This window comes from Narcine bancroftii, chromosome 2, assembly GCF_036971445.1.
Source record: "Narcine bancroftii isolate sNarBan1 chromosome 2, sNarBan1.hap1, whole genome shotgun sequence".
Lineage (NCBI taxonomy): Eukaryota > Metazoa > Chordata > Chondrichthyes > Torpediniformes > Narcinidae > Narcine > Narcine bancroftii.
The window spans coordinates 371,978,626-371,996,586 of record NC_091470.1 but is presented as its reverse complement, the minus strand read 5'-3'; the positions used below and the strand labels follow the sequence as shown (position 1 = coordinate 371,996,586).

Below are 17,961 nucleotides of genomic sequence, written 5' to 3'. Positions count from 1 at the left end.
GGCAGGAGTCGGGGGTCCCCCTCGAGGTCCAGGGCAGGAGTCGGGGGTCCCCCTCGGGCTCCTGGGCAGGAGTCGGGGCTCCCCCTCGGGCTCCTGGGCAGGAGTTGGGGTTCCCCCTCTGGCTCCTGGGCAGGAGTCGGGGGTCCCCCCCTGGGCTCCAGGACAGAAGACGGGGGTCCCCCTCGGGTTGCAGGGCAGGTTTGGGGGTCCCCCTCAGGGTGGGACCAGCAGTGGGGAGGTGACACTGTGTCTGCTTAATTCCACTGTTCTGAAAACTGAAAAACCCCAAAACTCCTGGTCCCAAATATTTCATGGATGAGGTACTCGACCTGTAATTTAAAAACCACATGTAACATAATGCTCCTTTTGCACTGCCCAGCCACTCTGCCAAAGCAGGGACAGCACGGGTTCGAGGTGTCTGCACTGCCCCATCACTCTCTCTCTGTCAGTTTCAACCCTGTTGGATCCACGACCATCCTTCAGTCCTTGGCCACCATTTCCTCGTCCGAGGCCTGGTCCAGAGGGACGGTGTGCAGGTTATTAGCGCGGATGCTGGCGATAGCGGGGCAGCTCGCCAGGAGCTCGCTGACACCAGGCAGTGTCACCCCTGTTCCATCCAGATTCACTTGCACCACCTTGGTTTGCCTTAGGTACCGGAGGCCTAGAAAGCAGAAAGAGACGGGCTTTCAGCTCAATGTGCTGGGTCCATGTCACCTTACCACAATCTCAGTCCAAGGCAGGACAGAAATAACCAGCTGTGAAACCGACTGTAGTGCCGACTGGGGTCCTCAGCATGGAACTCCACCACCTCTGCCCTTCCAACTACTTCAAACTACTCCAGGCCCAAAAGTAAAACAGAAGTCTGCAGACACCATGACTGAATTAAAAACTCATGCTGGAGAAACTCAGCCAGTCAAACAGTGTCCTTTATGTAGCAAAGATAAAGATTCATCACCAACTTTTTGGGCTTGAGCCCTGTATCCAAGTACGAGCACACTGTAGACAGGCGCCCAAACTGTAGCAAGGTGTCTTCACCAGGACGAAAAGATCTGTCTACACGACTGAAACGGCACTTTTCTTTGAACTGAATGCAGCTGTGAATACTTATTTATGAAAATCAGAACCAGGTGGAGGAGGATGAGGCCATTCAGCCCATCGAGCCTGCTCCGTCATTCAACAAGATCACAGCTGAGATCACTCAGCTCCACCCATGCCCTATGAACTCCCCAGTTCTTCAAAAATCTCTTGTCTGAAATATTTATCTATTCTTTTATACTTATATCTTTTCCTGTCTTTTAATAAACATGTTTTAAAATTTTATATACAACATGGTAGGAGCTAATTTAGAACATAGAATATTATAGCACAGTTCAGGCCCTCAATGTACCTAAAATACTAACCCCTCCCTACCCTGTAACTCTCTATTTTTCTTCCATCCATGAGCCTGTCCAGGAGTCTCTTAAATGCCCAAAATGTTCCAGCCTCCACCACTAACCCCAGCAAGGCATTCCTGGCCCCCACAACTCTCTGTGTAAAAAGCCTACCCCTGAACTTCCCTCCCTTCACTTTGTGCAGACGCCCTCTGGTGTTTACTACTCCTGCCCTGGGAAAAAGGGTGGGAAAAAGTCCATATTTTTGATGACCTCTATCAAGTTTCCTCTCATCCTTTTACGCTCCCAAGTGAAAAGTCCCAGCTCTGCTAACCTTGCTTCCCAGTCCAGGTAACATCCTGGTCAATCCCACTCTCTCCATAGCTTTCACATCCTTCCTGTAATGACTGAACCCAATACTCCGTATGTTCTCACCAGTTTTATAGAACTGCAGCGTCTCCTCACAACTCCTGAACTCAATCCCCCAACTAATGAAACCCAATTGGGTAGCACAAGTTTCAATGGAAGAAATCCATAGATCTCTCAAGGTTGCCATGCAGGTTGATAGGATAGTGAAGAACCATCAATGCATTGGTGACCCCAATGGGGCCAAACATGGACAACGCAGTGGTTTCGCTCCAACTGCCTGTCTTTTCAACCACTCAGGCAGGCTGAGGCACAGTTCCACATTCGTAAGATAGAAGTGGATGCCACTAGGTATCATGTGGTAAGCGCCCTCGACCAGGACACGGCCGGCCGAGTAGTGGATTTTCTTTGGGAACCATCATCTCATGGCAAGTATGAAGCCATAAAACCCCTCCTTCTCCGGATTTACAGTCTCTCACAACACGAGCAAGCTGCACAGCTCCTCCATACTAATGGTCTGGGGGACTGTGCCCCTTCAGTTAATGAATCACACGTTGGCTCTGGCTGGCGGCCATAGGCCTTTCTTGTTCTTTGAGCAGTTGTTCTTAGAACATATGCCAGAAGACATCTGCCTCATGTTGGCTGACGAGGACTTTAATAACCCTCGAACGGTGGCCACCCATCCAGACATTCTGGGGCATGCAAAACAGCAGGGTGCAAGGCCCATGGAAATTACTGCTGCGTCACACCCAAAGGCCCAGGCTCCGTGAGTACCAACGATGAGGGCTCACATTCCTCTGGACAAGCATGACTCCATGTCAACCACCTGGTATTTTTACCATCACCGCTGGGGTTCTGGAACTTACCACTGCCGACCCCCTTGCACTTTTCTGGGAAATGCCATGGCTTGTCGTCACTTATGGCTACGGCGGCTGGCCACCATAACGGCCTACTCTATGTCTGGGGCAAACTCTCCCAGAGCAAATTTCTAGTTGACCTTCTTCCTTCAGGCTCCTCTCAGTGTCCTTCCTCCTTTGGGCTTTGACACCCGTACCAGGAGCACGGGTCTGGCGCTCTCTGCAGTGAATAAGTTCGATTTGTACGCACGGCACACAGACTATACCCCAGAAATTCGGCATTAATTAGTTCTCATGGAAGTTCCTTCTTCCTGCTGTGTCCCGGCCATTGCTGGGTGCCAACTTCCTCAGAGCCCACTCACTGATGGTGGACTTAAAAGGGCGCTGGTTGGTCAACAGCACAACGATCCAGACTTCCCCTTTGGAAAAGCCAAACTACTCACCCCGTACCAAGACACCAGTGAGAACTCAAACAACGAATTTGCCAAACTTCTTGCAGTTTCTGGACATTGTCACTCCCCAGTTCTCCACTGCCACACCCAAACATGGCATCACAGACCACATCCTCACCCAAGGACCTCCTCTACACCCCCGAGCCCGACACCTCCTGCCTGACAAGTTGCTGTTTGCAAAACAAGAGTTCCACAAAATGGAGGAACTTGGAATCATACACAGGTCTGATAGCCCGTGGGCTTCCCCACAACATATGGTGACCAAAGCCACGGGAGGCTGGAGACCTCGCGGGGATTACAGGCATCTCAATGATGCTACCATTGCAGACCACTACCCTGTACCCCAGATACAGGACTTTACAGTTAATCTTCACGGGGCCAGGATATTTTCTAAAATTGATTTGGTGCGTGGGTACCACCAAATACCTGTGAACTGGGAGGATGTGCCCAAGACCGCCATTATAACACCATTCAGCCTCTTCGAATTTGGGCTCAAAAATGCTGCACAAACATGCCAGTGACTGAAGGATGCAGTGGGGTGTGGCATGGACTTCCTTTTCGTATACTTGGATGATGCACTCATTGCCAGCCACTTCCACAAAGAGCATCTGCGTTTACTCTGGAGTTCAGGCTAACTGTGAAACCTGCCAAGTGCAAATTCAGGCAGTCCTCTATTGAGTTCTTGGGACATCAGATCAGTAGCCGGGGTGTTGTTTCATTATCTAGCAAGGTGGAAGCCATCCTCAAATTCACGTGGCCCAATATCATCATCAAAAGGATCCAGGAATTTGTGGGGATGGTCAATTTCCATCGCCGCTTTCTACCCTCTGCAGTTCATATTATGAAACCCCTCTTTAACTTTGAGTCCAGTGATGCCAAAGAACTCAAGTGGACAAAGGAGATGATGGTAGCATTCCAGCAGACCAGGTGCCCTAGTGAAGGCAACATTGCTGGTCCATCCACAAATGGATGCACCAACCACCTTGATGGTAGATGCTGGACATTGGGGGGCATCCAGGAACATTTATGATTGACCGACTAAAGCCCGCTCATCTTGACCTGGATATCACGTCCCCTGATGTGAAGGCACAGACGACCGCCCAAGAGTGGTAGACTGTAGACTGTAACGGCACCAGACATTTAACCTCCTATTGCCAGTTTTTGGGAAGGGGCATGTAGCAGCTCACTGGACACTTAATCAAACTGGTTCAGGAGGTTCTGGGTGATGTCATCGTATCACAATGTGATAATGTTATTTAGAACACATGGAGTTTTAAAAAGCTGCGCATGATTGAGTAAACAACTTTGAATTTCGACTTGACTACGTCTGATCATTTTCTTGGTCTTCATTTCACGCTGTGACACAGTTGCTACACTGGCAATTAGTGTAATTTAATGTATACAGATTTTGTTGGTGTGCCTGTGTGTCTGCAGGAAGAATGGCAGGTGCAGCTACACTCATACAATTCATGCGTACGACATCGTCAGATTATGATCTACTTTATGGCCATGTACATAAAAATCTTTCTGGCTTCATCATTGTGTGGGATGGTAACTGCAAAGCATCTGTACAGACGATAATTTGAACTGCTAAGAGGATCGTAGGGTTGCACTGTCCTACATGATATTTACAGGGAGTGCTGTCTAAATAGGGCTCAAGGAATTAAAGAAGACTCTTTCCATCCAACACACGGTATCAACAACCCACTGGCTACAAGGTGGAGGTACAGGAACATTAAAATCAGGACTCACAGGCTGGGGAAAAGCTTCTTCCCTCAGGCTGTAAGATTGATGAATGGGTAAATCATCCTAAATATTTATAGATTTATTTTGATTATTTATATATGTATATTCAGATGATAATAAACATGAACAGCCACTGTCTACAGGGGATTATCGGGTGAGATAGTTGGGCAGTTGGACCCAAACAGTTCTTCCAAGTGAAGCAACACTTCACCTGTGAATCTGTAGGACTTGTATACTGAATCCAGTGTTCTCGATATGGCCTTCTCTACATTGGTGAGAATGGATGTAGACAGGGAGATGGTTTCGTTGAATACCTTCGCTCCGTTCACTGCAACAGCCAAAGACTACCGAGTTACCAACCACTCACCACTAGCACATCTGTTCACTGCCTCACACTGCCTAACCGAGGCAACCCACAAATTGAAGGAACATCTTGTCTTCCATCTCAGTGACTCCAACCAGACGTCATCAATAGGACTTCCAATATCTTTGAACACCCCTTCCCCTTTCCCCCATCCTTCTCTATCCTTTCCACCTGCTCCCCACCACTTCCTTTCCTTCTGTCAGAGTGCTACCCTTCTTAGCCCTCAGCCCTCTCTCCCATCACTTCTTAGCTTTCTCTACTGCCCTCCCACTTGTATTCACCCATTGCCTGTACTCCCCCTCACCCCATTTTTTTAATTAGAAATCTACCCATTTGTCCAGATTACCAACTAAGGGCTCAGGCCCAAAACGTTGGTCACCCATTAGTCCTTACGGGCACTGCTGAGATTCTCCAGCACATTTGTGTTCTGCACTAGACCGTAGCGTCTGCAGATTTTCTTCTTTACTTCTTTACTTCTTCAATACTTCTCCAGATAACATTTAAACATGGGGATTGGGTCTCCACTACTTTATCAGAAGAAAAGGTCCACACCAACACTACAGAGAGAGTGGGGTAAAACCACAACAACACTGCAGAGTGAGTGGGAAAAGTCCACACCAACACTACAGAGTGAGGTGGGGGGGAGTCCACACCAACACTACAGAGAAAGGAAGGGAGGGAGTCCACACCAACACTACAGAGAGAGGAGGGAAAGTCCACACCAACACTACAGAGAGAGGAGGGAAAGTCCACACCAACACTACAGAGAGAGGGGGGAAAGTCCAGACCAACACTACAGAGTGAAGGGGGGAAAGTCCACCAACACTACAGAGTGAGGGGGGAAAGTCCACCAACACTACAGAGTGAGGGGGGAAAGTCCACCAACACTACAGAGTGAGGGGGGAAAGTCCACCAACACTACAGAGTGAGGAGGGAAAGTCCACCAACACTACAGAGTGAGGGGGGAAAGTCCACCAACACTACAGAGCGAGGGGGGAAAGTCCACCAACAATACAGAGCGAGGGGGGAAAGTCCACCAACACTACAGAGCGAGGGGGGAAAGTCCACCAACACAACAGAGTGAGGGGGAAAGTCTACCAACACTACAGAGTGAGGGGGGAAGTCAACACCAACACTACAGAGTGAGGAGGGAAGTCCACACCAACACTACAGAGTGAAGGGGGAAAAGTCCACACGAACACTACAGAATGAGGGGGGAAAGTCCACAGCAACACTACAGCGAGAGGAGGGAAAGTACACACCAACACTACAGAGTGAGGGGGGAAAGTCCACCAACACTACAGAGAGAGGGGAAAGTCCACACCAACACTACAGAGTGAGGGGGAAAGTCCACACCAACACTACAGAGTGAGGGGGAAAGTCCACACCAACACTACAGAGAGAGGGGAAAGTCCGCACCAACACTACAGAGAGAGGAGGGAAAGTCCACACCAACACTACAGAGAGAGGGGGGAAAGTCCAGACCAACACTACAGAGTGAGGGGGGGGAAAGTCCACATCAACACTACAGAGTGAGGGGGGAACGTCCACACCAACACTACAGAGTGAGGGGGGAAACGGCCACACCAACACTACAGAGAGAGGGGGGAAAGTCCAGACCAACACTACAGAGTGAGGGGGGAAAGTCCACACCAAAACTACAGAGAGAGGGGGTAAAGTCCACACCAACACTACAGAGAGAGGGGGTAAAGTCCACACCAACACTACAGAGAGAGGGGGGAAAGTCCAGACCAACACTACAGAGTGAGGGGGGAAAGTCCACACCAACACTACAGAGTGAGGGGGGAAACGGCCATACCAACACTACAGAGTGAGAGGGGAAAGTCCATGTGATAGTACAGATCTATCACCAATGTATGTAGTGTATATAGTTACAGTATCTAGACTGTGTTTACAGCGATTGGCTGAGAGCTTAGCCACGCCTACTGTCTGGGCCTTGAAGGGTTGTGTCCCTAGCCAGGTCGGATCATTCCGGAGTGGTCGGCCACCTGTGAAGAGCTCCTGTCTTTTACTAATAAAAGCCTTGGTTTGGATCAACAAGTCTGATTCTTTCGACGAGCTCTACAGTCCACAACAACACTACAGAGAGAGGGGGGAAGTCCACAACAACATTACAGAGTGAGGGGGGAAAGTCCACACCAACACTACAGGGTGAGGGGGGAAAAATGAAACTTCCTGCGAATCTGTGTTGACAGACACACAAACTTTTCATAAAGGATCGTGGTGAAGAAGGTTGTCTGTGGTCTCCAGTCCCACTGCTCTTTGGGGAGAAGTAGTATGCACCTGTTAGCAATGAGATAGAAGGTGGGACGACATTGCCCTGGGTTAAGGTAAAGGTATCCACTCGATGGGGAGGGCCAAGTACCTCTGTCTGTGATGCGAGTTCGACTTAAGTTCACCTTCAGCAGCTGCAGGCAGTGCAGTAGCCCCTGCGACATTACGTTGTCACCCACACGGGTCGATGCCAAACTCAACACCTATGGTCAAACAATCGATAACAGCAAGTTAGTCACTTGGAGTCAGCACCTCCCCTCCCCTCTCTCACTCTTCCACTCATTGAAATATGATAGGTATTGGTTAGGATTCTAGGCCCTGAACCCCAGGAAATCCAAATTCATAACTGAACTCGTGTTGGTGGGTCTCTAGCAAATTTTGGCTCAGGAACAATGCAAAATTAAATTCAAAGGTTTGCCAAGGTGAAGAACACTCTTTAGTTCCTGATTTTTCAGGATCTGGGCCATTGTTTATTGCTCGACCAACAATAATGGTGGGGTGTGAACAGTCGGTGTAGTGGTTAGTGCGATGCTTTTACAGCGCCATTCGGGACCCGGGTTTGAATCCCCGTGCTGTTTGTAAGGAGTTTTTACGTTCTCTCTGTGTGTGTGTGGGTTTTCCCCAGGGGCTCCAGTTTCTCCCACCATTCAAATGCACTGGGGGTTGCCAAATGTGCACAGGCTCGTGAACCAAAATGGCCTGTTACCTGTCCATGGCTGTGCCCAAATACAGTCCTTCAGTTGAAGATGCCCCTAGTACTGTTGGGAAGGGAGTTCCTGCCATCATGTTCCTAGTCAGGATTGTTGCAACTTAGAGGGGAACTTACAGGTGGTGGTGCTTCCTGTAACCCATGGTGGTACAGGTCCTGGATTGGGAGGTACTTCAGTGACGGGATGGGCATGTTTGCAGATGGCAGCACTCCAGATACTGTGTGCCAGTGGTGGAGGGGATGCAGTTCACAGGGGCTGCTTCTCGGGGGCTGTTGGACTGTACACACCCAGCCAGGTGGACAGGTGCCGCACAAATACTTCAAAGGCTCTGGATATCGGGAGGTGAGTCATTCACTGCAGGATCCTTTCTGCTTATTCCTTGAAGAAGGGCTCAGGCCTGAAACATCAGCAATATATCTTTGCTTTTTATGGACGTTGAAAAAGACTAGCTGAGTTCCTCCAGCATTTTGGTGTTTTCACTCACTACAGGATACCCAGCCTGTCCTGCTTTCAGCCACACAGTCTGTGTGATGGTCCAGTTGAGGTCCCAGCCAATATAACCCCAGGATGTTGAATAATCTCAAATTGAGGTGGGATATTTGGGTTGCATGAGCTTGTGGGCTCAAATACAGGAAGGGCCTGTTACTGTGCTGTTAATAAGATTTTTAAAAATAATTCCAATAGAAAGATTCACAAGAATGTTGTTGGAATGAAGTGCTTGAGTCATATGGAGAGGCTGGAACCTTTCTCCTTGGAGTATAGGAGGCTGAGGGGAAATCCTCATGGAGGTTTGTACGATCATGAGGGGCATCGATATGATCTCAACCTTTATGCTACGTAAGTAGGAGAATGTAAAACTCGAGGGCAGAGATTTAAGGTGAGCGGGGAAATATTTAAAAGAGAACCAAGGAGTAACTTCCACAACGGAGGGTGGGTCTCTGGAACAAGCTGGTACTGGTGGGTACAATCATCAAAAGGACATTCAGATACAGACAGAAAATGTATAGGGATGTGAGCTGAACACAGGCAAATGGGACTGCATGATCAGCACAGACAAGATGGGCTGAAAGGCCTGTTTCCATGCTGTAGATCTCTGTAACTCTATTCAATTCCCTTTAGCTCCCAGCTGAGCCTGTCACCACCAGTAATAGGTGTCAAACTGCTTGCCTGATATATGAGAGAGAGAGAGAGAGAGCGGGCCGGCCGTTGTTGGTTTACATTATATACTGTTTCCCCTCACCAATGATACCCCACCCTCCCTGACTCACAGCCACTCCCTCTGGTCTGCTTAATCTAGTGGTTCTCAACCTTTTTCTTTCCACTCACATCCAAGTTTAAGTAATCCCTATGCCATCAGTGCTCTGTGATTATTAAGGGGTTGTTGAAGGTGGGATGTTGTTGGAAGGGAAGGTTGAGAATCACTGCTCTAGACCCAATTGTTATTGAAATATTTTGCTTGAGAAAAATGGTCCTTGGCCCATTTCCTTTGGAGTTCTGAAACCCTGCACATAACGAGTCAATTAGGAATGATTAAAACAATGGTATGTGAGCGGAAAGAAAAATGCTGAGAACCACTGAGTGTTCCTGAGGATTACAATCTTCCCATTTCCCCCCCTTCCCCCCCCCCCACCCACTTCTCCTTCTTCATTTCTACAAGTGGGGCTTGCTCGAAGCAGGAGCAAAACACTGGAAATAGGGAGGGATCTGGATTATTGTAGAAGTTCATCTGTTTCGCTGATGGTTCTCTGGTGGGGCAACCTGGCATCTTTCTCTACTCTGGGCCACCACAAAGCTCCTGTCTGGTCAATGTAACTACTGTCCGAATTTGCTCAGGTAACAATCAGTTACCAAATGGCAGGGACAACTCCAGAGGGGCAGCAGGAAAATCCCAGCCCGTGGCACTCAGCCTCCTGTCTTAGCCGTGTCACGAGATGTTTCCACAGACCTGTAAATGGGGCAGGACCCTGACACACTGGGCCACCGCCTTGCTGCCAACACTCGTGCGATCAAGGCAGAGTTCCTCCAGGTACTTCAGAGCATGCAGGGGAGCCAGCCCCGCGTCCGTCAGCTGGGTGTTACTCAGGGAAAGCTTGGTTAACCTGGACATGGAGACAGAAGCTGTTACTGAGACATCATCATCCATGCATAATGAGAAAAAAATGTGTACACAAACCTCACTCTGAAACACTGCAACTTTCATTACCGGGGACATTGGTTTTAAGCAGTGGTTCTCAACCTCTTTTTTCCCCACTTACGTTACCACCTTAAGTAATCCCTTAATAACCACAGTGCACCTATGCCAGGACATAGGGCAGCACGGTTAGTATAGTGGTTAGCGCAACAGTTACAGCGCCAGCGATCGGGACCAAGGATCAAATTCTGTGCTGTCTGTGAGGAATTTGTTTGTTCTCCATGAGTCTGTGTGGGTTTTCCTCGGGGGCTCCACTTTCCTCCCACCCTTTAAAACGTACCAGGGGTTGTAGGTCAATTGGCTGGTGGGCCAGAAGGGCCTGTTACTGTACCGTACATCTACATTTAACATTTAAAAACCACTGGTTTCAGGTGAGTGGAGGAAAGTTTTGGGGAGACAAAAGAGGAAAGTTAAGAGGTAGTGGGTGCGTGAAATGCATTGCCAAGGGTGGTGGGGGGGCCTGGTATGTTAGGAACATTTAAAAGCTCCAAGATAGGCACATGGATGCAAGAAACATGGGGGGGGGGGGGTGTTATGGGCTTTAAGGGAGGGAAAGGCTTATATAGGCCAGCACAGCATCATGGGCTGAAGGGCCCCACATGATGCTGTGCTATTCTTTTCTAAGTGGGCAATTCTACACACGGTACATTCAAATAACCTCACAGGCATCCAGCACTGTATACTGCCACAGTGGGCCCACAATAACAATACAACCTAATTGGACAACCTAATTGTGTATAAACTCACACACGGTGTGCATGGACACAAGCTGGTACAGCTGGTATCAGGATGATGACTGGAGGCTGTGCGCTGTTGAAGCTTGCTGCACTCATCCATTTCCTTGCCTCACTAACATAGCTACGGGGAGTGAGCAGAGACGTGGAGGCCAGGAGATCACATGATCCGGGGGTAGAATATTAGCCACAACCCCGCGGGGGTGGGGGGGACACAGCAGCCGACCCTGTGTGGTTGGGAGCAGGTTTGAGAGGCCTGTCAGACGTTGGGTTTGGTGGGGGCAGCAAGTTCCCACCCGATTTGTGTGCCTTGCCCTGCATCCATCTGTGCAGCCATTACATGGTCCCACATCCACCACTTGTCGTTTGTGAGACAACATGAGAGAAACAGGAGCTGGGGGGTTGAGCCGCAGACTCACCTCAGTAGGCGGGCAAGGTGGCTGATGCCTTCATCGGTGACCTGTGTGTAATCCGTAAGGTCAAGCTCCACCAGCCGATCCAGCAGAGACAGGAAGCAGAGACCAGCATCACTGACTGAGTGTCTGTCTGGCAGCTTCAGTTGAGTTAATTTCAGACCTGAGTAATGGAAGGGGAGAGAATGATAGGAGAGTGGTCTACAACCCACTCCACACAGCTGAACTAAACAGCAGAGGAAATACCTTCCAGGTACGCAGGCTATGAGTTGGTTAAAGAGTGAAGCTCCTAAAGGCCTGAGGAAATAAGCCACTGGCCCTGAACCTGCTCCGCTGATGAACATGGCCATGCCTGATCCAACCTTGGCCTCATCTCCTCCTTCCCACGCTGTCCCCAGCTTTCTTGGAGTTTAAACATCTAACAATCTCCACCAAGAATACATTCAATGACACACTGCTCCTGCCTGCAGTTCTCTGGAGGAGAAAATTTCAAAGATTGCTCAGACTATAGAAACAGAAAACTTACAGCACAATACAGGCCCTTCAGCCCATAAAACTGTGGCGAACATGTCCCTACCTTAGAAATTACCAGGCTTACCCATGAGCCTCTATTTTTCCATGTACCCATCCAAAAGTCTCTTAAAGGACCCTATTGTATCCACCTCCACCACCATTGCCGGCAGCCCATTCCACGCACCCGCCACTCTGTGTAAAAAAATTTACCCGACATCTCCACTGTACCTACACCCCAGCACCTTAAACCCGGGTCTTCTTGTGGCAACCGTTTCAGCCCAGCTCTGAGATCCAGAGCCAGCTCCCTCCTGAGGCACACCCCTAGGGTCGAGACTTTGTGGATTAAATGATTTGTTCTATCAGATAGATTTAAGTCAGGGATAGGAAAACCAGAGGAGGGAGGGTGGGCAGACACTGATCACTGACCTGAGATAATCTGCAGAATGACGTTTCCACTGGGAGATGGCAGTCCAGACACACTGAGTGAAGTGAGAGTGGAATGCGAACTCAGTGCTTGAAGTGAACTCCCAGTGATGCTTGTGTTGTCTAGATGCAGGGTTTGAAGAGATGAGAGATCCTTCAGGGCTGAAACATCGCACACCTGGAGATGGAGAGGGAGCAGGACCATGTAGCAGTGATGTACACCACAGCATGCATTCCACACAGGCAACCCTTCCCCACATTCTCACCCCCACCCAACAGGATCAAACACACACACACACACACAAAAACTTGGTAGTTCCTCCACAAACAGAATGTCACATTTCAAGCAACGGTTAATCCCTCTGCAAAAGAATTAGTCCCCCAGTGAGGGTCGGTGGGTGTGGAACCTGTCCCCAGTGAGGATTGATGTGCATGGGATCCGTCCCCCAGTGAGGGTCGGTGTGTGTGGGACCCATCCCCCGGGCGAGGGTCAGTGTGTGTGGGACCCGTCTCCCATCAAGGGTCGACTTGTATCTTGGAGCTGGAACGTATCCCAGAGCACAACTGTCTGCCTCACATCTCTCAGCACGTTATGCATGGACTGGTGTAACCGGCTGCGAGGGACTCCAGGATTCACCATAATACAACAGTGCTTGTGGAGTTCCAGGCTGAGTAGCCACTCCTGCCAACACATGCAGGAATGAATCCTACTCATCACTGACCTTGGTATGTTTGAGGCTGAGGAAGCGAAGGTGTGGAACTGCTGTAGTTAACACTGCTAGCATCTGATCACTGATGCCCGTCTGATTCAGACTGAGATGAACGAGTGATTCAGGAGCACAGGCCAGGTAATCCATCATGCCCAAGTCGCTCACTTTGGTCTGGTCCAGGATCAGATGAGAAAGGCAGTTGAGTCCTTCAAGAAGAAAACAGTGTTTAAAGTTCTGTGCCGTAGACTTTTACAGCACAGAAACAGATCCTTCAGCCCAGCATCCATGCTGACCAAGTTGTCTCCCTAAGTCGTCAAAGGAGCGGTCATCGTTGGAATGGACTGAGTCAGAATGACCAGGCTTTGGCTCAACAGGCTTCAGCAAGAACAGGTAAGAGGTGAGGGATAGTAGGAGTTGAAATAAGAAAGGACCATCCTTTTCAAGGATTCAGCAGGTAGGCACAGGTAAGGGTAGGTTTCAGATATCATACATTTTGTTCCTCTAGTCGTAAACAGTGGACATGGCAGCCAAGGCAGGGGATGCTCATCTTGCAGAACTTGAGTTGTCAGGGAAGGCAGATCCCTGATGACTTCACCTGCAAGAAGTGCATCCAGTTACAGCTCCTGACAAACCAAGTTAGGGAATTAGAGCTGGAGTTGGATGAACTCCGGATATTTCAGGAGGCAGAGGGAGTGAGAGACAGGGCTAACAGGGACACTATCAATCTAGGACCCCTGCGGCCATTCCCCTCAATAACAAATATACCATTTTGGAATCTGTTTTTCAGGGGGGGGGGATGAGGAGGAAGGAACCTACCAGGGACAAGCCACAGTGATCAGGTCTCTGGCACAGAGTCCAATCCTGTTGTTAAGAGGGAAGGGAGGTGAAGACGTGAGCTCTAGCGATAAGGATTCCATAGTTAGGGGGACAAAGGTTCTGTGGAAGAGATAGAGTATCCTGGATGGTATGTTGCCTCCCTGGTGATAGGGTCCGGGATATCTCAGATCGAGTTCACATCATTTTCAGGAGGGAAGGTGAACAGCCAGATGTTGTGGGCTGGTCCATATAGGGACCAATGACATGGGTAGGAAAGGTGAGGAGGTTAGAAATAGGAGGATAAAGCAGCTTAACATGTGGCTAAAGACCTGGTACAGGAGGGAGGGCTTCAGGTTTCTGGATCATTGGGCTCCCTTCCAAGGAAGGTGGGACCTGTTCTGACGGGACGGTTTGCATCTGAACTGGAGAGTGATTAATATCTTTGCGGGAAGGTTTACTGGTGCTGCTCCGGTGGGTTAAAACTAGGTTTGCAGGGGGTGGGAACCAGAGGGTCAGAGCAGATAGAGGAGTGGAAGAGGGAAAAGATGATGTGAAAATTACATGCACCGTTAGAAATGGGTTGTACATGGTACAAAGTGCATCTATTTCACTGCAAAGAGTATTGTAGGAAAGGCAGGCGAGTTGAGAGTGTGGATTGGCATGTGAAATTATGAGATTGTGTTCATTAGTGAAACGGTTGCAGGAGGGGCAGGTCTGGCAGCTCAATGTTCCTGGCTTCTATTGCTTTAGACATGATAGAACAGGGAGGATGAAAGGGGAGGAGGGGGATTGCTCGTCAGGGAATACATTAGAGCAGTGCTCAAGTAGGGCAGACCAGAGGGCTCGTCTACTGAGGTTACATGGGTGGAACTGATGAACGGGAAAGAATGACCACACCCATGGGGTTGTATTATAGATCACCCAATAGACAATAAGAATTGAAGGAGCAAATCTGTAGAGAGATAGCAGACAGCTGCAGGAAACATAAGGTTGTGATCGTAGGGGATTTTAATTTTCCACATATTGACTGGGACTCCCAGACTGTAAAAGGGCTGGATAGCTTGGAGTTTGTCAAATGTGCTCAGGAAAGTTTTCTAAATCAATATGTAGATGTACCAACCAGAGAGAATGCAATACTGGATCTCCTATTAGGGAACGAGACATGACAGGTGACAGAAGTGTGTGTGGGGGAACATTTTTGGGTCCAGTGATCATAATGCCATTAGATTCAAGTTAATTATGGAGAAGAAATGGTCTGGGCCTCGGGTTGAGATTCTAAATTGGAGAAAAGCTAATTTTGAGGAACTGAGAAAGGATCTAGAATGCGTGGATTGGGATAAGTTGTTTTTGGGCAAAGATGTAAGTGAAAGACCTACAAAGGTGAAATTTTGAAAGTACAGAGTTTGTATGTCCCTGTCAGGATAAAGGCAAGGTTAGAAGACATAGAGAACGTAGGTTTTTGGGGATATTGGGGATCTTTTTCGGAAAAAGAGAGAGGTGCATAACAAGTATAGGCAACATGAAGCAAATTAGATATTTGAGGAGTATAAAAAATGCAAGAAAACCCTCTAGAAAGAAATCAGGAAGGCAAAAGTACAAGACATGAGGTTGCTTTGGCAGACAATATTAAGGAAAATCCTAAGGATCCCTACAGGTATATTGAGCAAAAGAACAATAAGGGACAAAATTGGTCCCCTTGAAGATCAGAGTGGTCGTCTTTGTATGGAGCCAAAAGAGATGGGGAGATCTTAAATGTTCCCCCCCCCCCCCACCCCCAAATCAGTATTCACTCAGGAAACAGGCACAGAGTCGTGGGAAGTAAGGAAAACAAGCAGTGAGGTCATGGAACTCATGCAGGTTAAAGAGGAGGAAGTGCTTGCTGTCTTAAAGCAAATAAGGGTGGATAAATCCCCAAGGCCTGACAAGATATTCACTTGGACCCTGAGGGAGGCTAATGTAGAAATACTAGGGGCTCTGGCAGAAATATTTAAAATGTCCTTAGCCACAGGTGTGGTGTCAGAGGATTGGAGGGGAGCTCACGTTGTTCCACTGTTTAAAAAAGGCTCCAAAAGTGACCTTGGAAATTATAGGCCAGTGAGCCTGAAGAAAGTAGTAGGTAAATTATTGGAAGGTGTTCAAAGGGATTGGATATACAATTATTTGGATAGCCAGAAACTGATAAGGGATAGTCAACATGGCTTTGTGTATGGTAGGTAGTGTTTAACCAGTCGTAGAGGTTTTAGAAAAGGTCACCAGGAAAATTGAAGAAGGCTGTAGGTGTTGTCTACACGGACTTTAGTAAGGCCTTTGTCAAGGTCCCACATGGGAGGTTGGTCAGGAAGGTTCAGACATTAGGTATTCACGGTGAAGTAGTGAACTGGATTAGACAATGGCTGGATGGGAGAAGCCAGAGAGCAGTGGTGAATCATTGCTTCTCCAGACTGGAGGCCTGTGACTAGGGGTGCCTTGGGGGAATCGGTGCTGGGACCATTGTTTTTTTTTAAACTTTATTTATTTGTTCAAAAAACAAATAATATGCGAGACATACAGCAATTAAACATGAACATGAACATTTTTATACATATCTATATATATATATATTAAAAAAAGAAAAGAACCCCCCCTTCAGCCAACCCTCCTAAGGAGAGCCATGAAAAAAGAAAAAAGAAAGAACATTTAAAAAAAGAATTAAATATACTTATTAAAATCTAATCAATATAAATTGAAATGTAAATATTCCGAGTATAACAGCCACTTATTAATAAAAAAATTATAATTATCACGTGAAACATACATAATTTTTTCCATTATTTAACAATATTTCATCTCATTATCCCATCTATTAATATCAATCATATTTGTATCTTTCCACGTACTAGCAATACATTTTTTCACGACGGATAAAGCTAAATATACAAAAGCAAGCTGGAACTTATCTAATCCCAAGCCTTTCAGAGATTGCAAACTACCCAATAAAAATACTGTTGGATCTAAAACTATTTTAATCTTATACAGATATTTTAAAAACGATTGTATTTTCTTCCAAAAAGATTGTATATGTATACATGACCAAACAGCATGAAAAAAAGTTCCAACCGTATCACCACATCTAAAACACAAATCTGATTCATGAAAACCATATTTTTTAAATTCTTCAGGTGTCAAATATAATTGATGTAAAAAATTGTAATTATTCATTGCATAACGTGCATTTATCAATCTAGTTACACGATCATAACAGATATCTAACCAATCCTCTTCAGAAAAAATAAAACCAATATCCGCTTCCCATTTAATTTTAGATTTATCCCAACCCTTTTTATCCAGACCATCCTGTAATATTTGATACATAAATTAAATATAACCCTTCTCTGGTACCTTCATAAGAAAAGTCTCAAATTTAGTAATTTTAGGTAAAATCATCTCTCTACCAAACATACATTTTACCAAAGATCGAATTTGATAATAAAGAAGTAAAGAATTCTTATCAATACCAAAACCTTCCCTCATCTGATTAAAAGACAAAAACTTACCCTCTTTAAAACAATCTCCCAAATTTTTCACACCTTTAAATCTCCAATGCAATAAACTTCGATTATGTATTGAAAAAGAAATAAGTTGATTATTATACAACGGAGTCAAAGCCAATAATTTACCCCTAGAGCCTATCATTTTATTTTTCTTTATCCATAACTTCATTAAATGTTTTAGTATAGGCACATTATATTGCTGTAAGATTCATATTCCACCTAAACAAAAATTGATGTATTTCAAATTCAGAAATACTTGCCATCTCAATTTTAGCCCAAATAGGAGGCCGTACCAAATCCATCAATGAACTAATAAATTTAAGTTGGGCTGCCTCATAATAATTTTGAAAATGTGGTAAACATAGTCCCCCTAACTCATATTTCCAAGTTAATTTATTCAAAGCTACTCTCGAAAATTTACCCCTCCATAAAAACTCCCTAACCATTTTATTTAAATCTTCAAAAAAAATG

At 46.9% G+C, this 17,961-nt stretch overlaps 1 protein-coding gene across 1 annotated transcript in view; it reads right to left on the bottom strand.

The window, feature by feature from the left end:
• Positions 1-307: 307 nt before the first annotated feature.
• LOC138753139 (uncharacterized) overlaps positions 308-17,961 on the bottom strand; it is an 80,977-nt gene continuing 63,323 nt past the window's right edge. The window contains exons 13-18 of the mRNA XM_069915713.1: positions 13,157-13,350; positions 12,438-12,612; positions 11,505-11,661; positions 10,106-10,259; positions 7,542-7,653; positions 308-661 (exon numbers count right to left, since the gene is read on the bottom strand). Of these exons, the coding sequence (XP_069771814.1) occupies positions 480-661; positions 7,542-7,653; positions 10,106-10,259; positions 11,505-11,661; positions 12,438-12,612; positions 13,157-13,350 (974 nt within the window). The 3' untranslated portion in view covers positions 308-479. The remainder of the gene's footprint in view (positions 662-7,541; positions 7,654-10,105; positions 10,260-11,504; positions 11,662-12,437; positions 12,613-13,156; positions 13,351-17,961) is intronic.